This window comes from Rhinatrema bivittatum, chromosome 1, assembly GCF_901001135.1.
Source record: "Rhinatrema bivittatum chromosome 1, aRhiBiv1.1, whole genome shotgun sequence".
Lineage (NCBI taxonomy): Eukaryota > Metazoa > Chordata > Amphibia > Gymnophiona > Rhinatrematidae > Rhinatrema > Rhinatrema bivittatum.
Window position 1 is genome coordinate 662238347 of NC_042615.1, and position 25020 is coordinate 662263366.

The 25020-nt window shown below is 44.2% G+C and overlaps 2 protein-coding genes across 8 annotated transcripts in view; one reads left to right on the forward strand and one right to left on the reverse strand.

Moving 5' to 3' along the window:
* The first annotated feature begins 1340 nt into the window (after positions 1-1340).
* LOC115081909 lies at positions 1341-5658 on the forward strand. Its single transcript, XM_029586179.1, has 2 exons — positions 1341-1513; positions 5055-5658. The coding sequence occupies exons 1-2, from the start codon at positions 1435-1437 to the stop codon at positions 5627-5629; spliced, it is 654 nt and encodes a 217-aa protein (XP_029442039.1). The 5' UTR covers positions 1341-1434; the 3' UTR covers positions 5630-5658.
* Positions 5659-10598: 4940 nt separating this feature from the next.
* The window catches only part of POLR3G (RNA polymerase III subunit G), a 126973-nt gene continuing 112551 nt past the window's right edge, over positions 10599-25020 (reverse strand). For 6 of the 7 annotated variants that reach the window (XM_029573464.1, XM_029573440.1, XM_029573456.1 and 3 more), the window contains exons 7-8: positions 19804-19923; positions 10599-12023 (exon numbers count right to left, since the gene is read on the reverse strand). In XM_029573464.1, the coding sequence (XP_029429324.1) occupies positions 11940-12023; positions 19804-19923 (204 nt within the window). In that variant the 3' untranslated portion in view covers positions 10599-11939. The remainder of the gene's footprint in view (positions 12024-19803; positions 19924-25020) is intronic. The other variant, XM_029573475.1, reaches the window with a different exon arrangement.

Consider the following 25020-nt stretch of genomic DNA (forward strand, 5'->3'; position numbering starts at 1 on the left):
GGGCAATGGTAACAATTTTGAATTGGTGCATTGCGATTGGTTGTCAGGTTTTCAAAGTTGTGGGTAAGCGGGGAACGCTGGCAGTTGAGCAGCAACTACGAAGCGAGCAGCTGAATTTTGCTTCGCTGTGGGTGCTGATCAACTCCAGTGGCAGGTAGTGCGGTGGTACGGGTTTTCAAAAAAAAAAAAAGAAAATTATGAGCGGTTCGAGGAGAAGCAAGGCTGGGAGGCCCGCGGACGCGGCGATGTCGTTGGTGCCCCTGCTGTCCGGGGCGAGTGGTGAGTTTACCCGGGGCACGGGTTATCATTCCCTCCCGGACTTACCCTCGGCTGATGGCGCCGCTGGGGCACGTTCCGATGTCGTTGCGGCCGTTGGGGGTCCTATGCCAGCCTCCGCGAGGCGCAAGCCCTCCCCTGCGGGCTCCCCGCTGTTGGTATCGGAGTCCGGGGCGGAGCCTGATTTTGAGGCGGCTGCCCCGGCGAATTTTTCTAACATTCGTGCCCAGGGTTTCGTCCCCCGATCGCCACAGGCCCCGGCTCGCCCGGGTGTTTCAGGTTTCGGGGCTCTTGGGTGGACGGGGAGAGCGTGTTTCGGCGCCGAGTTCCCCGCGGCGGCGGATTTTACCTCAGCGGTGGGCAGGGTGAGGGAGGAGGTCGGCCCTGTCAGTCCGGGTGTTGGTGCGTATTCCAGGAGGCCCAGAGCGCGTGGCAGCGCCGCGCGGACTGTTGGTTCCCCTCAGCCTGCGGCGGTGCGGCGCGCGCGAGCTGTTAGGGGGAGGAGCCCAGAGCCTCTGCGTGGTGTCAGCAGGGCCAAGGGTCGAGCGGGCGGGAGGGCGGGGGGCTAGCAGAGCAGGGGCTCGAGCAGGAGTCAGTCGGGGTAGGAGCGGGCAGGCGGCGATCAAGTACCAGCACGCAGGGTTGGGTCAGCCTGGTGTTCCAGGGTCCTCGGCGCCTGTCTCGATCCACCCGAGAGCCGGTAGAGAGGGTGTGGGGTTCAGCAACCTCGCAGAGATGCCGACTGGGGTGGAAGGGGGGGAGGAGGTCTTCATCCCCATATCAGCTGTGGCGGACCTAATTAAAAAATGTATAGGCAGGGGCTTGGACGGTGCAGGGTTGCCCAGGTTCGAGCCCATTAAGGGTTCCTATGGGCCTGGCGGGTGGTCAGCTAGAGATCGTACGGGCCTTGGGGCAGGTAGGGGTCCTGCGGGGGGGGCAGAGCACGAGGTTGAGCTATATCATGAATTAGTCAGGGGCTTGGGCGCAGGGGGGAGAGGCATGGGGTATAGGGCGCAGAGGCAGGAAGGGGAGTGGGGGGGTTTTGGGTCTGTTTCAGGTGCAGAGGGAGACGAGGCAGCAGGACCTTCGCGGCGTGAATCATGGAGAGAGCGTGAGGTGGAGGCGAGGCGCGAGGTGCGCAAGAGAGGACAGGAGGAGATGCGGTCGAAGGGAGAGCCTGAACCCTGCGGGGGATCCCTGTTTAGTGGCGAGGCGGGAACAGCGCGAGCGCAAAGAGGTAAGCAAGGAAGGTTTACAGATGGTAAAGATCAGGGGCCAGTTAAGAAAATGAAAAGGGTGCGGAGCCCTAGTTCTTCTAGTTCTTCGACATCGTCCACTAGTTTAAGTAGTGGGCGCAGGGTAATTAGATCGGTGCTGGGAGATGGTCCCGGGCAGGATATGGGGCATCCAGCGTTGGCCTCGCTAACTGAATTGTGGGAGGAAGTGCCCAAGCGTTTACTAAAAAGGATACGGAGAAGAAAATTTGTGGATATCTTTAAATTGCTGGAAGGGCGTCGTGGGGGGCGTAGAAAAAACAGGAAAGGTAAGAAAAAAGGCAAGGGAGCCAAGAAAGGTCCAAAAATCTCAAAAAATATAGTTAATTGGGTGCGAGGTTTTTTGAGATTGGCGAGTGTAGTGAGCCACTTTGACTGCACGCAATACGGTGCTTTGCTGTCTTATGCGGACAGCATATTGGGTGCCTTCAGGGATTATGACGGTTGGGCTTGGCTCAACTATGATGAGAAATTCAGGGATAAGATGGCGGGTAATAAATTTATGTCTTGGGGTACGCAGGACATTCATTTGTGGTTAACACAGATGACCAATAAGGGGGAATGTCAGATGCAGCTGAGGTGACGGAGGCGATGGGTGTACCGATAGCTCACGATAAGACAGAGGGGCTGGTTACGAAACTCACCTTCCTGGGCATTGAATTAGATTCGGTAGACATGGTCTGCAGGTTAGCGGTAAAAGCGGAGTGTCAAGCGGCGTGGGGGGGTTGGGAGGCGGAGGAGCAGCGGTAGCTGGGGTCAAAGGGAATTCCTTTTGTAGCACCGGGGTTCCTCGACGAAGTGAAGGAGGTAGTCAAGCAGTGGGGACCATTACGGACGTGTGCTGGCGTTTCAACAAGCTCACTTGTTTGTTCCCGGAGTGTAAGTTTAGGCACGCGTGCTCCGCATGCGGTGGAGCCCACCCTGCCACAAAATGTGGGCAAGGCCAGAAACCAGCCGTTAGCAAGGGTGTTAAACAGTGAAGCGATACATCAAAAAGCGGACTCACCCATTGTGGTAAGGGTATTGTTAGAATATTTGCAAGATTACCCCAATATAAATGCAAGGATGTTGCTAGGAAAAGGTTTTATGGAAGGCTTTAAAATTCCATATGTGGGCCCGGGCTATGGGGGGAGGGCAAGGAACGCCAGATCGGCGTATAGGTTAGCGGACGTGGCAAGGGACAAGTTGAGGGAGGAAATAAAATTGGGCAGAATTATCGGGCCTTTTGGGGACAAGCCTTTTGAGGCAATGCATTTGTCACCGTTGGCAGTCATTCCGAAAAAAGCTATGGGTAAATACAGGTTGATATTGAATTTATCACACCCAAAAGGGTCGGCGGTTAATGATTTTATTCCTAGGGAGGAGTGCACGGTGAAATATGCGTTGTTCGAAGAGGCCATTGATTTAGTAAGAAAAGCGGGGGTGGGTGCGCTCATGGCTAAGGCTGATGTAGAGGCGGCTTTTCGATTGCTCCCAATTCATCCATCGTGTTTTCCGTTGCTGGGCTTTTATTTCGATAAAGGTTATTTCATTGATCGTTGTGCTGTCTCTTGCGCGTTTTTTGAGGCGTTTAGCACTTTTTTGCAGTGGGTCACAGCACAGCACAATCATTGTGCCAGATTGTTGCATTACTTGGATGATTTTTTGTTTGTTGGGTCCAGGGATTCTGAGGAATGTCAGATGCAGCTGAAGGGTTTTTTTGGAGGTGACGGAGGCGATGGGTGTACCGATAGCTCACGATAAGACAGAGGGGCCGGTTACGAAACTCACCTTCCTGGGCATTGAATTAGATTCGGTAGACATGGTCTGCAGGTTACCGGAGGACAAAGTATGCAAGTTGCATGAGTTAGTTAAAACGGTGCAAGGAGCAAGAAAGGTGACGTTAAAACAGTTGCAGTCCTTGATAGGCTCGTTAAATTTTGCATGCAGGGTTATCCCAATGGGAAGGGCTTTCCTTCGTAGATTGTCATATAGAACGGTGGGTGTCAAAGCAGGGCATCACTACATTAGAGTCACAAAGGACGTAAAAAATGAATTGGCGGTGTGGGACAGATTTTTAGAAGAGTTTAACGGGGTGCGGGTGATGCAGGCTGAGGAAATTTCAAATGAAGAATTAGAGTTATTTTCTGATGCAGCAGGTTCCTGCGGTTTTGGATTATATTTCCAGGGGAGGTGGTGTGCTGAAGCGTGGCCTGAGGCATGGGTTCAAGAAGGTGTAATAACGAACATCACCTTCCTAGAACTTTTTCCCATAGTGGTGGCTTTGACGATCTGGGGTAAGGAGCTGCAGAATAGGAGATTGATTTGGTGGTGTGATAATTTAGGTGTGGTGCAGGTAGTGAACAAGTTGGCGGCGAAATGTCTAAGGGTTTCAGGATTGTTGAGGGAAATGGTTTTTCTGTGTCTTTATTGGAATGTGACGATACGAGCGCGGCATGTACCTGGGAATGTGAACTTGATTGCGGATGCTCTTTCTCGTTTCAAGTGGGACGTCTTCAGGGCCGAGGCGCCCCATGCTTTGTTACGGGGAGAGATCTTTCTGGAACAACTGTGGCAGATCATCAAGACGACTCCTGGGAGATGATTCGTCGATCGTTGGCTCCGTCCACGTGGAATTCTTACATGTCTGGCAGAGGAGTAGTGGTTAGGTTTTTGCGGGGGAGAGGATGGAGGAGGGGGGCAGTGAAGGATACGGAGGTTGGGCAGTACATATTATGGGCTAGGAGAGCAGGATACACGTTGGGGTCTGTGCGTTGCCATTTGACAGGTTTCGCGTTTTTTCAGAAGCTGGCGGGAGAACAGGATCCTACTGGGAGCTTCCTAGTCAGGAGGATTTTAAAAGGGTGGGGGAGGGGGTATAGGCAGCGAAGAGACCGACGGCAGCCGATCCGATATGAGGATTTGGTTACTCTGGCGGAGTGTTTAGGTGAGGTCTGTCATTCGAAGTATGAGGTTTTATTGTTTCGTGTTGCCTTTTCATTTGCCTTCTTTGGAGCGTTGAGGGTTAGCGAATTGGCGGCTCGGTCAAAAACGACGGGTGGACATGGTTTAGGAGTTCAAGACGTGGGGGTGTATGAGGAACGGGTCCGGCTACGGATTTGGCATTCCAAGACGGACCAATGGGGTAGGGGGGTCTGGGTTTCGTTAGTTAAAGCGCGTGACTGGATCGTGTGCCCTGTGCGGACGGCAGTGGCTTTTCTCAGAGTCAGGCCGGGTAGGAAGGGGCAGTTTTTAATGCATGCCAATGGTGAAGCATTAACGATTTTTCAGTTTGCGCGAGTGTTGTATAAAATAGTGGAAAGGTTAGGGTGGGATACGAAGCGATACACAACGCATTCGTTTAGAATAGGGGCGGCGACAACGGCTGCAGAATTAGGTTGGTCGGATGGTAGTATCAAAAGGTTGGGACGTTGGAAATCGGAAGTTTTTCGGGCTTACGTGCGGACCTAAGGTTGTTAGGAGTGGCAAGTATCTGGGCGATTAATGCTGGTTTTTGCATTACAGACGCGGATGGGGTGGAGCGGCTCCGTGACTGTGCCTGGATCGTGGGCCACTCCGTGCACCAAGCGAAACGGAGAGCAGCAAAGCGACCTTACGGGGAGAACTTGAATCTGAATACAGATCGTTGGAGGGTGCAGTGGTTTGGAAAAGGGGGAATGGGATGGGAAGACTTGCTGCCTTTTCTTCAGGCAAAAGTGGGAATTATGGGACCTCCAAGTATCTTAATTATACACTTAGGGGGTAATGACATCGGCAAGTTGTCTTGTCGTAAGCTGATTGGAATTATGCGAAAAGATTTGGCGCGCATTATGAGTCTCTGGCCTGAGATGAAAGTTGGATGGTCTGAGATTATCATTCGCATCAAACATCGCACAGAGCGGGTGTGGAAGAACGGGGTGAAAAAATTGAATAGACAAATTGGGAAATGGGTGGTGCAGCAAGGGGGGTTTTGGATCCGACATGAGTGGTCTTGGGGTATGTTGGAGGGATTCTTTTTGGGGGATGGGGTACATCTGTCGGACGTAGGCATGGACCTATACAATAATGCCTTGGAGGAAGGGCTGGAGCAGCAAGTTTAGAAGAAAGGCCGCAGTTGGGGGGGAACAAAGGCAAAGCATTTTGCCTTTGTTAGTGGCGGAAAACCCGAGCCAATAGTTGATTTGTATTGTGGGTATGGGTGGGGGGGGGGAGCAGATGGAGGGGGGAGGGGAAATGCCTGTGTAGTTTTGGGGCTGCTACGCGGGAAGGCCTAAAGAGCAAGATGGGGCCGATGCTCAGGCCGAATGCTTACCCTCGCTGGAGACGAGGCGGGGTGAGCTGGGGGTGGGGGGTGGGAACAAAGTCTTACCATTCTGGCAAGGTGGTAAGTGAAGAGGGAAAGGTGGGGGTGTGGGGGGGGGGGGGGGGGGAGGATGGGGTAGGTTTTTGGTTGATTGTATTAATATTTAGTGGCTCGGGTTATTATTGTGTTGTTTAATAAACTGCGGCCTAAATTTCATGCCATTAAATTGTCAGAGTGGTTTGTACGGGGTATGTAGGAGGGGGAGAAGCGAAGGGCCATCTTGCTTCCTCATGTTATAGGAAGCAGCGCAAGCTTGTCTTGCGCTGCTTATTTTAACATGGGAGTAAGGGGCAGGGAGCATAGTCAGGGAAGGGATAGACGGAGGGGGGGGGGGATGGGGGGGATGACAACCAGGGCAATGGTAACAATTTTGAATTGGTGCATTGCGACTGGTTGTCAGGTTTTCAAAGTTGTGGGTAAGCGGGGAACGCTGGCAGTTGAGCAGCAACTACGAAGCGAGCAGCTGAATTTTGCTTCCCTCCCTCCCACCCGATTGAACGGAGTGTGTTTCCTGGTGCTACTGTTAATTGTCGCAGTTTGGCGGAAAACCCGAGCCAATAGTTGATTTGTATTGTGGGTATGGGTGGGGGGGGGGGAGCAGATGGAGGGGGGAGGGGAAATGCCTGTGTAGTTTTGGGGCTGCTACGCGGGAAGGCCTAAAGAGCAAGATAGGGCCGATGCTCAGGCCGAATGCTTACCCTCGCTGGAGACGAGGCGGGGTGAGCTGGGGGTGGGGGGTGGGAACAAAGTCTTACCATTCTGGCAAGGTGGTAAGTGAAGAGGGAAAGGTGGGGGGTGTGGGGGGGGGGGGGAGGATGGGGTAGGTTTTTGGTTGATTGTATTAATATTTAGTGGCTCGGGTTATTATTGTGTTGTTTAATAAACTGCGGCCTAAATTTCATGCCATTAAATTGTCAGAGTGGTTTGTACGGGGTATGTAGGAGGGGGAGAAGCGAAGGGCCATCTTGCTTCCTCATGTTATATCTTGTAACATAGCAGCCAGTGTACTTCTTGCAAGAGAGGGGTTACATATTTGGATTTAGACACTCAAAAATACAGTAGCTGTTGTACTTTGAAGGAGCAGAAGTTGTCGCAAAGAAATTTCTGGGCAGCCATTGTACAAGGCATTACAATAATCCAGTCATGACCCAACTAAATTATGCACCAATCTAAATAAATCTGATTTCTCTAAAAATGTTTTCAAATGGAAAATAAAATATCATTCTGTAAGCCTGAAATTTGGTTGGACATAGTTAAATTACAGTCCAAAGCCAAAACATCTTCATTCAAAAATTGGAAGAAGGATCCAACAGAAGAAAATAGGATAAAGCATAAGCGTTGGCAAGTTAAATATAAGACATTGATAAGACCGGCTAAGAGAGAATTTGAAAAAAAGTTGGCCGTAGAGACAAAAACTCACAATAAAAACTTTTTAAAATATATCCAAAGCAGAAAGCCTGCAAGGGAGTCAGTTGGATCGTTAGATGATTGAGGGGTTAAAGGGGCACTTAGAGAAGACAAGGCCCTCGTGGAAAGATTAAACAATTTCTTTGCTTCGGTGTTTACTGAAGAAGATGTTGGGGAGATACTCGTTCTGGAGAAGGTTTTCATGGGTAATGATTCAGATGGACTTAACCAAATCACGGTAAACCTAGAAGATGTGGTATGCCTGACTGACAAACTGAAGAGTAGTAAATCACCTGGACTGAATGGTATACACCCCAGGGTTCTGAAGGAACTCAAAAAGGAAATTTCAGATCTATTAGTAAAAATTTGTAACCTATCATTAAAATCATCTATTGTACCTGAAGACTGGAGGGAGGCTAATGTAACCCCAATATTTAAAAAGGGCTCCAGGGGCGATCCGGGAAACTAAGGACCAGTTAGCCTGACTTCAGTGTCAGGAAAAATAGTGGAAAGTATTCTAAAGATCAAAATCACAGAACAAATAGAAAGACATGGTTTAATGGAACAAAGTCAGCATGGCTTTACCCAAGGCTTGTCTCACAAATCTGCTTCACTTTTTTGAAGGGGTTAATAAACATGTAGATAAAGGTGAACCAGTAGATGTAGTGCATTTGGATTTTCAGAAGTCATCTGACAAAATTCCTCATGAGAGGCTTCTAGGAAAAGTAAAAAGTCATGGGATAGGTGGCAATGTCCTTTCGTGGATTACAAACTGATTAAAAGACAGAAAACAGAGTGTAGGATTAAATGGACAGTTTTCTCAGTAGAGGGGAGTGGGCAGTGGAGTGCCTCAGGGATCTGTACTGGAACCCGTGCTTTTCAATATATTTATAAATGATCTGGAAAGGAATACGAGTGAGGTAATCAAATTTGCAGATGATACAAAGTTGAGTAATTAAATCACAAGCGGATTGTGATAAATTGCAGGAAGACCTTGTGAGACTGGAAAATTGTGTTTCCAAATGACAGAATGAAATTTAATGTGGATAAGTGCAAGGTGATGCATATAGGGAAAAATAACCCATGCTATAGTTACACAATGTTAGGTCCCATATTAGGAGCTACCACCCAGGAAAGAGATCTAGGTGACATGGTGGATAATACATTGAAATAGCTCAGTGTGCTGTGGCAGTCAAAAACGTAAACAGAATGTTGGGAATTATTAGGATGGGAATGGTGAATAAAACAGAAAATGTCATAATGCCTCTGTATCGTTCTATGGTGAGACTGCACCTTGAATACTGTGTACAATTCTGGTCGCTGCATCTCATAAAAATATATAGTTGCAATGAAGAAGGTACAGAGAAGGGCTACCAAAATGATGTGGGGCATGGAACAGCTCGCCTATGAGGAAAGGCTAAAGAGGTTAGGACTGTTCAGCTTGGAGAAGAGACGGCTGAGGGGGGATATGATAGAGGTGTTTAAAATCATGAGAGGTCTAGAATGGGTAAATATGAATCAGTTATTTACTCTTTTGGATAACAGAAGGACTAGGGGGCACTCTATGAAGTTAGCATGTGGCACATTTAAAACTAATTGGAGAAAGTTCTTTTTCACACAACGCACAATTAAACTCTGGAATTTGTTCCTAGGGAATGTGGTTAGTGCAGTTAGTGTAACTGGATTTAAAAAAAGGTTTGGATAAGTTCTTGGAGGAGAAGTCCATTACCTGCTATTAATCAAGTTGAATTAGAAAAGAGTCATTGATATTATTAGTATCAGTAGCATGGAATATACTTAGGTTTTGGGCACTTGCCAGGTACTTCTAGCCTGGATTTTCCACTGTTGGAAACAGGATACTGAGCTTGATGGACGCTTGGGTCTGACCCAGTATGGCATGTTCTTATGTTCACACCCAGGATAGAGACCACATCTGCCAGGGAGATCTTGATCTCTGCCATCTATAGAGCTGATTTAAGGCTTCCATTCCTTCTATGAAACCTGATGGCCTCAGATTTAAGAGCATTGACTTACAGTTTATGTATTGAGATCCATTCTGCTGCTCTTTCCAGGCACTGAATTAACTCCTCAGTTACATCAGAGTTCAGATAAGCCAGCATCTGGATGTCACAGAGAGAGCAACTATATCTTAAAACCTTGGATACTAATGGTGTCATAAACAGAATAGGAGTGATCCTTGAGGAATGTCACATGTTACTAATCTAGGATTTGACAACTCTAAACTCCAACTCATTTGTGAAGAATGATCCAAGAGAAAAAGACTTAAACCAAGCTAGTACTGTCCTCCCTAAACCTATAGCACCAATTACTGAATAAGCAGACCATAATCTAGCTCAGTTATGGCGAACTCCAGTCCTCGAGTGTCACAAACAGGCCAGGTTTTCAGGATATCTACAATGAATATGCATGAGGTAGATCTGCATTTTCTATGCTATGATTTTTCCAGAACCCTGATTGTCTCAGATACAGTGCCTTGGACTTCTCTTAAAATAAAAAAAAAATCATCTAACTGAAGGACTTTCTCTAAACCTTCATAGCAAAAGGAAAGCTTAATATAGGGTGATATAAAGCTTAATTTCTATAGGATCAAGTTGCTCTTTATTTAGCAATGGCTGAACCGTAAATATCTTTAAATCAACAGCAATATTTTTTCTTAATCAAATTGTGGTTTTTTAGGTCCACCTAAAACTCATGCTCCCTCAGAGGGTAACGGAGAGATCACAGCTTCCAATGTACTATAAACATCTGGGATGCCTAAATACCAGGACAAAACCAGAACTACCTCCTGATATCAATATGTACCGTGTCAGCAAGTGATTTAAAAAGACTGCATTAATATAGGTCGGGTCACTAAAGTGCAGAACTGTATTATTATTAGTGAACTGCACATTATTATTAGTGAATCAGTCCATATTGTCCTATAAAGGTAAAAAAAAAAATACTGTTCTAGAAGTATAATACCTTTGTACACAAGATTTCTATAGTCACAGGTCTGTGTATAATTTTGTCAAATGAGGAAAAGAGACTAAGATACAAGCTGTAGCATGACATCAGCTGTAATGCTATTAGGCAAAAAAGAAAAGGATTTGTTGGTTGGTTGTTTTTACATGTGAAAAATCCAGACACAATTAGAATAGTAATAATATTAACGAATACCAATTAATGAAACTGAATATATCAGCAACTCAGTTCCTGTACTAGGGGTGCTGCAATAGAATATGCAAATATCAGCTGTAGCAAAATTAAAGCAAAAAACCCACTGTTCAACATTACTATTAGGTATAAGGGAAAACTTTATTGATACCGAAGCTTTTGGCAAAATTAGCATCAAAAGGAGTGCAATATAATAAAGAAGGAACACACAAATTACTATGCATATGTGGTTCATTCTATATTTTAACAGAAGTTGTCTATTATACATTCTTCACCTTAACAAAATAATTTATTCTGAATAAATTACACTAGCAGGCATTGTTGCTCCTGATAGCCATGAATGTAAAAAAAGACTTAAAACAAAATTTAAGAAATACCCGTTGTCCTCTGCATTAACAGTACATAATGTAAACTGGATAAGATTTGACACCATTACTGAGGTAAGTTTTCAGGCAAGTCTGTCTTGTGTTGCGAAACAAGTCATAAAGTAAGACATTTAAATCCACAGTGTAAAATACCTTTTCACACTGAATGTCTATTTTACATACTTGAAACCCACAATCAAGTAGATAACTAGCAAACTATGAGCAGCAAAGTCAGTGGCCAAAGAACTCACTGTGTTCTTCCTCTGTATACCTGTGTTTCTCTTATGTTGGTACAGCTTTTACATTTTTGCCCCATTTTGATTCCTTCCAACTTTTCACCCTGACAGTGTGAGGCTTTTCTGCATTAGTCAGCAGGCAGCTGCTATTAAGATTTAGACAGGACTACTAACAATGCCCCAGACGACTTGCTATAGAGTAGAAAGCAAGCTGTACCTATCATGCACCACTCTGGTTTCACAAAGAAACACATTCTGGTAACTGATTGGTCCACATTGTATGTGTGAAATCCACAAGCAAAATCATTGGTTCAGTGCGCCAACAAGTCATAGTCCATCTTGACCAATCCAATCTAGATGACACTGTCATCAGGGCTCCCTGTGAATGACAGCATAGTTGACTACATGCTGAGCACTGCTACTTACCATGTTTACTTTCAAAATAGGTCAGAAACACACTATATGGGTGCTCTCTTGTAGGCACAAAATTGTTTCTCTTTTGGTATATCCTGGGAAGTATGTGCTTTGGAAAATGATTCAAACATGATTAACAGGTAGCCTTTAAGAAACTTCAGTATGTTTTCTAAAGTGCCACGTTTCCCATCATACAAGGAACCAGTGATCACAGTTTTCCTGCATTTCTTGTAATTGTCAGGAGACTAGCAGCTTATTCTGTATGCATACATAGACTAAAGAGAGGCACACCACCTCCTACTTAGGCACTTTTCAGCTGTAGTGGCTATACACCCTTTGTCAAGTTTTGCCCTACTTAAAAAGAGCAAATTAAAAAAAAATAAAAAATAGTGAGCAGAATTTTTTTCCACCTAAAATATGAAATAACCAAAGCAATATCAAATTGAAAGCCCTAGTAGGTAGCTTCGTCCATGTTGTCATCACTGCCTTCAAATTCATCTCCGTCTTCAAAGTATGAAGCAATGTAGTCATTTTCCTACAAGAAGAAAACACAAATTAGAACAGGTAGAACTTAGCTTTCTCATTTATCCTGAGAACGGCACGAGTCCAGGCCTGCTACCAGTACCTGCAGGCATTAACCAATGCAAGATGTGGGGAAACCATAGCAATGCAACTAGTAAGATTATTCAGCATGCTTGATGAATAGACTATAAAGAAAAGGAAACATTCTCTCATAAATGCTACTAGTCCAGTCAGTATCTCTACTTTATCCCCATTACATTTGACTCTGCCAAGTCTTAGGCCTGATCTCTTCCAAGATAACTAAATGCATGCATGGATGCTGGCACTTCTGCTGCAGAAAGATAGGGCTTGATTTCCCTAAAGTTTGTTTTTCTACATGCATAATAAGAGTGGCCTCCAGAAAGCCTCCGTGGGCACCTCCAACTTCACCCTGAATGAATTTGAGACATTCTGCTAAATTGCCAGCAGGAATTTACAAAGCTGAGCTTAAGACCGCAGTAAATCCGGTCAGCTCCCCATGGACATCTATGGGAAAGGCATTGCTCTTCTTTCCTTCTTAAGGAAATAAAAATATGATGGGGAGTAAGGACCGCAAGGCCCATCTAGGCTATCCAATTGACTGCCTTTCACCATGCCATAGTCCCCCCTTCCTTCCTTGATCTTTTGTTTTCCCTTTACTGCTTTACAAGAAAGGTTTCCCTGTGCTTATCCCAGGCCTTCTTGAATTGTTATTGTTTTTGCTTCCAACACATCCACTGGGAGATTGTTCCATTCATTCACTGCCCTTTCTGGAAAGAAATATTTTCTAAATGTTACTCCCAATTCTACTTCTTTGTTCCCCCTATCATGGTCTACAACTTCTTTTCTTCTGAAAATTGTTTCTTGTGCATTATGGGCATGCCCCTCCTATCCTTTTTTGACACAGTCCAATCAGGCATGTCCCCCAAACCTTATGTGCCTCTCCCACCCACCCCCATTACTACCATCCTCCTCTTACACATCTCTTTTAAAAGTCAAAGGAGGAAAACAGAAGAGTGAGGAGAACGGATATAAAGTCATCAACCAGATGGGGAGTGACCTCTCATGTGTCCTCTAAAGCTGTTTCCCTCTTTCCTCATCTCCTTTTACCCCTCCCTCCTTTTCTTTGCTTTGTTTTCCTCCCCTTCCTAATTACCCTACCTAGATGATGCCCTTTCACCCTGTTCCTATCTGTCCCCCACCTCATCCTTTTCCTCTTTATCCACACCCACTGATCCCCTTCCCCCCAGAACCGGTCTTACCGATTATCCCCCTACCCCCTCAGACTCTCAGCATCATTACATCTCCCATGCCTATTTAATCACCCACTATTCCTTTGGGCTCTTCCATACATGACTCCTTTACTGTGTTTTCCTTTTGCTATTCTGTAAAGACTGCCATGCCTGTTTCACAAACACACACACTTCTCCTCAAAAGTTCCCATCATAGAATTCCTTTCTAGCCCTAACAGCTCTCCAATATCCACACACAGTGCCCTTATATAACACCACATTTGTACAACATAAACACAAAAAATATTTTGATTTAAAAACAAGAAGTTCCACCCAGGCCCGAGAGCAGACCCGCCGATCCCGCCCATCGCTGGCCTTCTTTGGACTCCGCCCACCTACGATCTCATGGCAGCGACGTGGGACCGGACTCTTTAAAAGCAGCGCCAGTGAGCTTTTCTCCCTCTTTTCGCCCGATTCACCGTTTCTGCCGCCGACCCGATCAGGCCACCTCCTCGCCAACTCTCCAACGAGGCCACATTTGGGACCAAGCCCAGCCCTGCCACCGCAGTGAAGCCTTTCTTCGCCACCTGCCTCTCTGACCAGCTGAGACCGAGAACCGCCGGCCCTTCTGTCGCCCTCATAAGGCCACAAACTCATCCCTCTGCCGCCTTCCTACCTTGCCAAGAGTTAGCCCTGCATCACAGTGCAATCGAGCTGGGGAGGTCCTCCGACAACACCTACAGGCCCGAGAGCGGACCCGCCGATTCTGTCCATCGCCGGCCTTCTTTGGACTCCGCCCACCTACGATCTCACAGCAGCGACGTGGGACCGTGGCAACGTGGGACAGGACTCTTTAAAAGCAGTGCCGGTGAGCCTTTGGCGCCACCATGCCAAAGGAGCGCGACAAAGGGGGCCTGCCCCTTAGCGTGCCCCTTTGCGCTTCCCCTTCAGCTACCACCTTCTCCCCTTCACCCTTTTCACTGCCCCCTGCCTACACTTCCTCAGCCATCATACCTCCCTCCGCCATTCCGCTTTTACGCTTCACAGTCCTGTTAATCCATCCCCCACCCACCCAGCTACTACCAACGCACTCTTCCATTTCATCCTCTGTGCTCTCAACCCACACACTGCTATAAAAAGATTCTATCTACCTCTTGCTTTTGCGATCTTCCTATACCACCCACCCTTACCCCCTGCTCTCATCAGCTCCATTATTCCACTGCTTATCCCCCCTCCTCCCTCATCTTAGACTCCCTTCACACTCCATAATATACCACACACACACACCCCCACAGCAATCAATATGCTGACTCACCCCATCCCTATGCTCAAATACCACTCTCATAACCTCAGGAAGCCTCTATCTAACATACCTACACCACGTCCCAGAGCCCTGCTACCTATCATGCTCTTCCCTTTCACACAGCTTCTTGGCCTTACTGCCTTAACACTCTTACTCTGCAACTCACAATCTATTTAAAAAAAAAAAAGCCCATTCTCAATTATATCCTACTAGATTCTAACCTTGACATATGTGCCCTAACAGAAACTTGGCTCAAGGACACGGACACTGTCCTCCTGTACCAACTGCCCCTTCACAGCTACGACATTTTTTCACCACCACGACCAAAAAGAAGAGGAGGAGGTCTCCTACTAGCAGTTAAGAAAGAACTCAAATTTTCTTCACACCCTGCGAATACAATACCCAAACTTTGAAATTGGCCTTTTCAAGTCAACACACCTACAAATCTGCTTAATCTATGCTCCCCCAGGCCTCCTTGAGAACAATCCCTCACCGAATTTCTAACACAAAACATAGATTTGGATAGCCCTTCCATTATCCTCGGGGATTTCAACCTCCACGTTGATGCCATCCCCCGCACATCCACATGCGATGCCTTCCTCTCCTCTCTTAAAACTATGGGTTTCAACCAAATTATTATTAACCCCACCCACAAAGCTGGCCACACCCTTGATTTAATATTTATAAACTCCCACATCCACTCCACTGAAGTCCCCTTCTGCACCCCTGTACCCTGGTCCAACCATGCACTTCTAGCAACCTCCCTCTCGATAATCAGCAAACACCCTACTCACCACACTAACAAAAAAACTATTCAATTCAGAAAACCATGCAGTAGAGACGATCTTATCACCACCCTTTCCAACGCCCTGGAAAAACTTGACATCACTAATACTGAAGCAGCAATCTCATCTTGGATTGAGAACACCTCTAACATTGTCAATTCCCTATGCCCCCAAACTACAAAAATTCTAAACACTTCCAGGAACCCAAAAAAACCCTGGTACACTATCGAACTCAAGAAACTTAAGCATGTCTTGAGACACCTGGAAAAGAAATGGCGCCAAGATCCCACCTCATCCTTCTTGGCTAACTACAAATCCGCCCTACACAAATATCGCACCACCATCCTTAAAACTAAAAAAGACTTCTACGCCATTAGAATTCATGACCTACAATTCAATGCTAAAACACTCTTCACATATGTCTCCGAGCTCACCAAGACTCCCACACCCACTCTGACAGATTATGACACACAATCCAAATGTGATAACCTCGCTCTCCACTTCAGCGACAACATTTCTAAACTCATACAGCGCTTTCTGTCCACATCCCAGTCCACCATACCCACTACAACCCCCACACCCCCTTTAACACCTTTGAACTGACCTCATCCACTGAAACGGAAGCTATACCTGCTCGACACCCCTCTGACACCATCCCCACTAAAGCCCTCCTGCCAATCCCCAGTACCATAGCAAAACCTATCACTGATATCATTAACTGTTCCCTTTCCTTGGGAAATGTACCTGATCCTTTAAAGCAAGCCACCATCAAATCCCTACTCAAGAAACCCAATCTCGACCCTAATGACCTCTCTAATTTCCGACCCATCTCTAACCTACCATTCCTAGCCAAAGTACTTGAAAAAGTAGTCAACACCCAGCTCTCAGACCACCTTGAAAAACATAACATCCTCTTCCCTTCTCATTTTGGCTTCCGTAGATTCTTCAATACTGAGACTCTCCTAATCTCCCTCACCGACACCATTCTAAAAAGTTTCGACAAAGGTCATTCATACTTACTCGCACTACTTGACATTTCCTCCACCTTTGACACGGTAAACCATAACATACTCCTAACCCGTCTCAAGGAAATCGGTATATCTGGAACCCCACTCCATTGGTTTAAATCATATCTCACTAATAGACTTTATAAGGTCAGAATAGATGATTCTGAATCTAAACCTATACACCTCCAGAGGTGTTCCCCAAGGATCCTCACTCTCCTCCACTCTCTTCAATATCTATCTACTGCCACTCTGCTAACTTCTCTATGATCTTGACCACTTTATTTATGTGAATGATGTCCAAATATTCATCCCCATTACTGACTCTTTAGCCACCACCCTTAAAACCTGGGAAAATGCCCTATCATCGATCAATAGCCTCCTCACCAGCCTAAACCTTGCCCTCAACACCTCCAAAATGGAACTGATTATCATCTCACCACTGCATAACCCATTAAGTACCCTCCCCCAAACCATTACTTTCTTACAGCAAGTACAAGACCTAGGCATCATTATAAATAATCGCCTCAACTTTCAAAGATTTATTGGCTCGACAATGAAAGAGTGCTATTTTAAACTTAACACCTTAAAAAAACTCAGATCGCTCTTCCACCTTAAAGATTTCCATACTGTCCTGCAATCCACTATACTCTCCAAAATAGATTATTGTAACTCCCTACTACTTGGCCTACCCAAAGCCACTATTAAACCTCTTCAAATGCTTCAAAATGCCACTGCCAGAATACTCACTAACTCTTGCAAAGTAGACCACATTACCCCCATCCTCAAAGATCTTCATTGGCTCCCCATCTCCCACTGCATAATCTACAAAACCCTCACTATCTTACATAAAACCCTTCAAAACCAGAACATGCATTGGTTGAATGACTCCATTCATTTCCACACCTCTGATAGACCTACCAGATCCTCTTATAAAGGCACTCTATACACCCCTTCTCCAAAACATTCCCACTTTCACTCCACAAAAGAACGTGCCATATCCATTGCAGGCCCTCACTCCTGGAATACCATGCCTCCTGATCTTAGACAGGAGCAATGCACTCAGAAATTTAAGAAAAAACTCAAAACATGGCTATTTAAACAAGCCTACCCTTAACCTCAGTGAAACCTAGTCCGTCACTCCTTTCGCACAATCATCAGCTAATCCCTCTCCATTGTATATGCCCTTTTCTATGTCGTCAGCCCATCACACTCCTCATGCTCGTTTGTTTTTAAACTGCTCATTTTACTCCACCACCCCTTTGTCCCCCCATTTTCCATATGAACATATTGTTACTTTCTTGCATTCTCCATATATCTTGAAATATCATTGTTATTTACTGATTTCTTACATATATATTGATATGCCTGTTTCTCTTTAACTCCCTTTGTTTCCCCGCCCTAGTTTTATGTAACTTCATTTCGTCTGTTAACTATGTTCGATGTAAACCGGCATGATGTTCCTATGAATGTCGGTAGATAAAACCTTAAAATAAATAAATGATCTGCACATATGCATGGATCTGAAAAAAAAACCCAAAAATACCCGTGTCAGATTCCTTATGACAAATCCTGACAAATCCTGAAAATTTGATGTGGATAGGACACCAAACACAGAAGTTATTATGGACACAGAACACAGCCATCTCGCAACCTTCTTTTCCTTTGGAAAATGGGCAGAAAAAGAGTTTTGATTACAAAAATCTGTTTGGTTTTGGGTGGAGGGCTTGGGAGGTTAGTATTTTATGGACCTACTTAAAATGAAAAAAGCATTTGTGGGCCAGATAAGAACATGTGACATAGTTTCCAATCGGAAAGTCAGGATGATGAATTGTGAGAGTTTTTCATAAAGTATATTCTGATGATGTAGTACAAGATGCAAGAGGCCCAAGATGCATGTTGTATGTCCCTTACATGCACAGACATGTTATAGAAATGGAACCGAATCAGTGGGTTGTGTCTTATTTTCAGATTTCATGCAAAAATTCTTGTAGAGCCATACATGTATGTGGTAACTTCAACAATATAATTTTGTAGCAAAAGGAGACATTTGTATAAGAAATTGAAAAGCCTGGCTGCTACCCTTTTTCAGTAATGTATGCTCCTTAAACTATAAACAGAAAATAAGAAAACAATCCCAATTTCTACTAAGCTTGGGCAGCCATTTTTAGCTTTGTGCTCTTCCTTGCCATTAGCAGTAGGGGAACACTCAGTAGCATCCTTTTACCCTAGTCCAAATATGCAGGAGGTGGGGAGCAGCTTAGAGGTCCATATTCAAAATCCATTTAGACAGATGAATTAATAGTTATCCACCTGACTTACCCGGCTATATTCAGCCTTTATCCAGCTAAATTCTATCTGGCTAATATGTTAGGTGGCTAGAATTTAGCTGGATAAGTTAGGGGCAGATCAGGGGTGTAACTGGGAGGAATTGAGTTAGTAGGTTAAATTAACTGGCTAACTGATATTCAGAATTAGCTGGATGACTTAGCCAGCTAAGTCTGGTCAAGTTAAAGAGCTGTCCTAAAGTTAGCTGGCTAACTAATTAAGACAGCTGGTAATATTCAATAGTTTGGCTGCACCTTTGAATATGCCTCCAAAGTTAGCCGAATAAGTTTATCTGGCTAACTTTGCTATCCAGACTGTGTCTGAATATAGACTTCACAGTGCCTCAAGAAAGCCAGGAGTTCAAATCCTGCTTTTCCCACTGACATTCCTGCTAACCTTGTCAAGTCACTTCACCCTCTACTGCATCAAGTAAAAACTTAGGGACTCATTTACTAAGCATTTTTCCCAATAGACACGGAATAGGAGAAAAGCTTTAGTAAATCAGGCCCTTGGATTGTAAGCCCTCAGAGGCAGGGAAATACCTACTGTATCTGAAATGTAACTCACCCTGAGCTCTGCCTGAAGTCACTAGTTACTGCATTTAAATCCAAAAAAATTAAAATGATATCATAAGGTGTGACAAAAAACATATTTAAATCAGGGATAGTGGATTGAGAGAGTGAAAGGAGGCCAATTTATTTGGCAGCCTGAAGGAGGGTGATGTGCCATATAAAAAGGAAGCTTCCATGAATATCACTGCATGTCATTTTTCACAAACCACTACAATCACACAATCACAAACCACTACAATCACACAAACCACTACAATCACAGGTTAAAGCACATTATGCTCTAACCTAAATTCCTTTTGTATCATGTTATATTTCCTCCTGCCTTTCTTTCTTCCAGCTTTAAGCTTCCCAAGTTTTTTCTCCTTGTTAAATGTAACTTTGCCTTATTCACCTCTCTGGTTAATTACTATTTTATTTATTTCTTCAGTTATACCCTTGTTATATGTAAACCGATCCGATATGGTTATTACTATGAAGGTCGGTATAAAAAAGTGTTAAATAAATAAATAAATAAAATTGCAGAGTTGAGGCCATAAGAAGCAAAGTGCTACCTCTTCTTGCTCCTCTTCATTGTACACCTCTGCTTCTTCCTCAGCTTCCTCCTCCTCTTTTTTCTCTTTCCCCTCTGTTTCCCCATCTGATTTTTCTTCATCGCCTTTCTTTTCCAGCTCCTGAAACAAAATGCATTCATTCATGCCTCTCCTTCTAGCTGTCCTTTTACTATTGTGTTTCCACCGTGAACCAGTAACTGTATCAGAGGATATCAGCATGCTGGTCCTCCTTCCTTCCCATGTTAAAAGCACAAAAAATGAAGGGGGAAGCAGGTATTCAACCAGCAGTTCAGTGGAGGTTTATGTTTTATCTTCTCCATGCCCTTGATCGCCAAATGTATGGCATCTCAACTATGATAAAAGCTGTCTCCTATAGATAAGGTTGCAGAGGATTGGCCTGTTTCAACAGAAGATTCCAGCAGAGCTAAAACCACAGAAAAGATTTTGAGGGTTCTCATGCCAAAACTGCACCAAAAGCCCTACGAGAATAAGATTTATGGATCCAAATATTTGTATGCCGTGAAAGTGGAGAGATAGGGGAGACAGGATACAGATATTCAAATACCGCAAAGGTATAAATAATGCACAAGATGCAAACTATTTTTTAGTGGAAAAAGGAACTTTTAAACAAAGGACATCATCATAGTATGAAGCCCCAAAGAGATACACTCGGGAGATAACATTAGGAAATGTCTTCACTCAGAGGGCAACAGATGCAGAACAACTTCCCAGAGGCACTGGTGGATGTAAAAACAGTAACAGAATTCACAAAAGCTTGGGCTAGGCATAGGGGATTCCTTCTTGTGAAGTGACAGGAAAACCAAAGATCAACTGTAGGCTATGGCACTGAAACAGGAAGTAAAATGGGAGAAACTAGAAGGGCCTTATGCTCCTTATTTGCTATCATATTCTAAGATAAATAGAAGAATTTGAGTCCAAATCCAATTGGTCAGCATACAAGGCAATAAACCTTTAGATTAGTAAATTATGTCTTAACTATGAACTTGACAAACAGCTCCCCCCCCCCCACCCCTCGACCTGAAAATGCTTAAAAAAAAACAAACAAACCAGAATCATTTTAGCTTAATTGCTTTCTCTTTGAAATTTTTTCTACTACATTTAGTGGTATTGAAAGGCTCTGGACTGACAATACTAGCAGCCAAAGTCCTCCATTTATCCACAGGCAGCAGCAATGCAAGCTCTCTCCCCATCCCCTGTCCAGTCCTGTCGATGTGCCATAATCCTACTCTGGAAGGATTATGGCGAGAGGGCAATAAGGATGCCAGACATGACAGGGGCTCTTAGTTCACAAGACAACACTAAAGCAAAACGTTTGGCTAGTACAGATATGAAACAATCACCTACAAGTGAGCGATTTTGTATTCCTGTGCCAATCCCTTACGCTATCCAAATCCTCCATCTTTGGCTTTTAATGGACGTGTTCTATCTAGACAGAGCATTTACTGGTAGTACACTGCTTCTCTTGATGACTAATTGCCAGTTAATGTCCCATCCATTAAGGGAGACTCCTTATATGAGGAGTTTATGATATTACTGGAGCCTTACGGTACAGGATCCTGGAATCAAAATGCTTTAGAGAGGGTCACAATCAAGTCCACTTTCCAACTCTCTGCATTATTTCTTGGACATTGTAATGGGAGGTATATCCCAGTGTCCCGGGAAAGGAGAGGCAAGGGCTTGTCTGAACTCAGTAAAGGACCCTCTCTAGGCAAGAAGAAGAATAGCAGAGACTGCAAACTAGAAATCATAGGAAGCCAAGGGGCTCTGGAAGGGGAGGCCCCCTGAGAGTAGGGAAGGCAGGGACCTCTCAAGCTGAGGCCATGTGCAAATAAGGGAAAGCAAGGCTACAAGAGCAAAGCAAGAGGAAGGGAAAAGAAGACATCTAAGGAATAGAGCCTGATCTATGGAAGCAATCAAACAACAAAAGGTAAAAGACTGCCAGTGGGTGGCTGTGGGGAGGATGTGAGGTTCTTACTCTAATTCAGTCCTTATCTACAAGCAGGAGGTGGCATGTTTCCTCCAAATTGCTTATTTGGAGTAACAGGCTGTGCCAAACTGTGCCTGAAGCCTGATTGCTTGAGGAGAGCTGCCTCGGAAACCAAGCTTGATTGAACTGGATTTTTGGACTGAAGTGCTAGCAATTATTGTGTAAAATTCCCAGGGACCTTGCAAAGAGTACCTGACTAGGGAAGTCCAGACTGTGGAATCAGACGGAAGTGAACACAAAATGTTTCAACATAAATCCATAACGGTCAGAAAAGAAAACTAGTCGCTGCAGGGATACATTACCCATCGCCGACCCTGGTCATGCTGCTTCTTCAAGATGATACCCTGTCACTCCCTGGTCTTTCTTTTTTCACACTCATATTACTTTTAACAGTCCCATTCCTCAAGACTGGGCACCGGCCTTCTGGCTCTGCTGAGGTCAGCCCTTCGATTATGGCACTAGAAGCCAAGTTCTGTATATTATTCATCACAGAGCTAAAGAAAAACAATTCTGCCACTGGAGAAGCTTTCAGAAAGTGAAAAGACAGTGTTTCTCTGCTTGAAAATTTGTGTGGTATAGGGACAGTGCCAAGTAAAATAAATTTAATACTATGCAAACATATTCTTGTTTAAACTACCAGGATATATTTTTTTATAATTTAAATTTTGTGTTATATAAGTGGAATACAAACAAACCAAAACATTCATGCAATTACATAAACTTCATAACACAGAACAGAAATTTTCACTTATTGCTCCCACCCAACCTTCCTCAGTAAGGGCCAATAAAGGCCAATAGATAGAAACCATCGCTATTAGGCAGTGGAAATGAATTTTAAGAAATTTATCAATCCAAAATTCAAGCAAAAATTCTGTTTTTAACACATGTATTCATAATAGATTCAATCCCAATAAGCAAACAGACTAGTACTTTTCAACTGTGACCAGCTGTTTGTAAGGTTTTCCAATGCACATATGGAGAACAAAGCTTCTCAAATTTGGAGATAGAGTGTCTCTTAAAAGCAGTAATCTTACTCAATCTGTATACACAGTCTAGACATCTAAGAACTTCCAACACAGGAGGACCTACAGGGTTCTTCCAGTAATAAGCTATATCACATCTAGCAGTCAGCAATATCTGGTGTAACAATATATGCAAGTGCTGATCACTCTGCAAAATTTGCATATGTAATAGAGACGTTTAGGAGAAAGGGCCAATTCTAAAACTATAATATTTTTTTTTATTAAGCCCAGATCTTGACCCAATACTCAGTTATAATAGGGCAAGTCCATTATATATGATAAAACAATCCAGCTATTCCACATCCTTTCCTGCATTTATCATCCACGTGTGGAAAAGCCAAATTATGTTTGTGAACTCGCTCTAAGGATGATATTCTATTTAACAAGGTTGCCCTCATGTTTTTTCCTCTCCACTTTATGTAAGACGCCCTTGAGATCAGCTTCCCACGGACCACAGCCTTCAAACACTCCCAGAGAGTCATCGATGATATATTCTCTACATTAATATGAAGATATTCAGATATTTCTCCCTGTAACTGTGTTCAATAACCATCATTAGACAATAAAGAATCATTTAATCTCCAGTTACGTTTCCCCTGTCTGAGAGAAAAAGAGATCAATTCAGATATGAGTGTTGTTGGACCAAGTTAAAGAGCCAATGTCAGAGCTCATCACTTGACTGACAATTGTTTTCTCTACCCAAATACAATCTATTCGGGAGCAGGAATTATGAGGTCTGGAGAAGAAAGTATAGTTCCTGACCTTAGGAAAACGCTGCCTTCAAATGTCAATGAGATTCCATCTGTTCATAAGAGCTTTAAAACTTACTCTGTTGTTTTGGACATTTTACTCCCTCCTGAAGAATTATCCAGCTCTGGAGATTTTGTAATATTAAAGTCCCCTCACAGAATTACTGTCAATATCCTCCCACCCAAAGCACTAACATTTCTGCCACCTTATCAAAAAAGCTACCCTGATCTTTATTTGAAGCATATAGGTTAACCAAAGTGTACAATTTACCACCCACATCTATTTGGACAATAATAAACCATCCAGAGGGGTCCTCATAAGTCTTTTTAAAATTAATAGATTTAAAGGTGAATTTTAAAAGCCAGACATGCACCAAATCTGGGTGATGCACGAATGTTGGACTGGTGCACGCCAAGCGGAATTTAAAGGTCGCTTGTGTGGAGGGCCTGAGGCCCCTTCATGCCACATGTCTATGGCGGTTCCCCAGGTACCTATATATGGATTCCCGCTTTCAGAACTTTCTACAGCAAAAGTGGGATGAATTCCTAGACCACAATACCAAACACCAAGACTCACATATTTTATTCTGGGAGACGGCAAAAGCCGTACTACAAGGAGAGATCATTTCCTTTGTAAACGCTCACAATAACTTATGTCTAATGAGATTTTGCACTTGGAAACGCAGATGAGAGCTGCCCACCAAGCCTATGTAGCTCATCCATCCCGGGCTACTAAAGACAGTTAATCTTATGACTCAAACTACCCTCAATGAGCTTTTACACCAAAGAGCCAAAAAATCTCTGACCTATTACAAAAGTTTTTTCATTTTGGCAATGTCAGGTAAATTCTTAGTTCAATTAGTAAGGTCATGCAAGGGACAGAACTACATACCCACCATGAAAGATACTGGGGGTAGGGTTTGTAAATTCCCCAGCAGATATCACTAATATTTTTCGCAGTTTTTAATCAAACATTATATACTGCTGAGGTGGTGGAATAACCAGCCATCGCACAGTACCTAAATACGGTCGGCCTACCAGGCTTAACAGAGAGCCAACAGGAGCTTCAAGAGATCCAAATTGGTATCCACCATTCCAACTTCTTAAAGATCCCAAGCCCTGATGGCTTCTTAGCGGATTTCTATAAATTACTGGGGGATAAGGCCTTACACCTGCTGCGGGAAATCTACAAGGCTTTAATTAAAGCGAGCGGATTTCCCCTTTCTCCCAATGAAGCCCTGATAACAGTAATACCAAAGATAGGAAAGGATCTCTTCTCACCCAGTGCTTATAGACCTATTTCTCTTTTAAATTTTGATACAAAGCTTCTGGTGAATATTTTTGTTGACAGATTGGCAAAGGTTCTTCCTGAGTTAATTGGGCCTGACCAATTTGGCTTTGTAAAAGGGCGGTACTCGGTGGTCACTTCCATGGAACT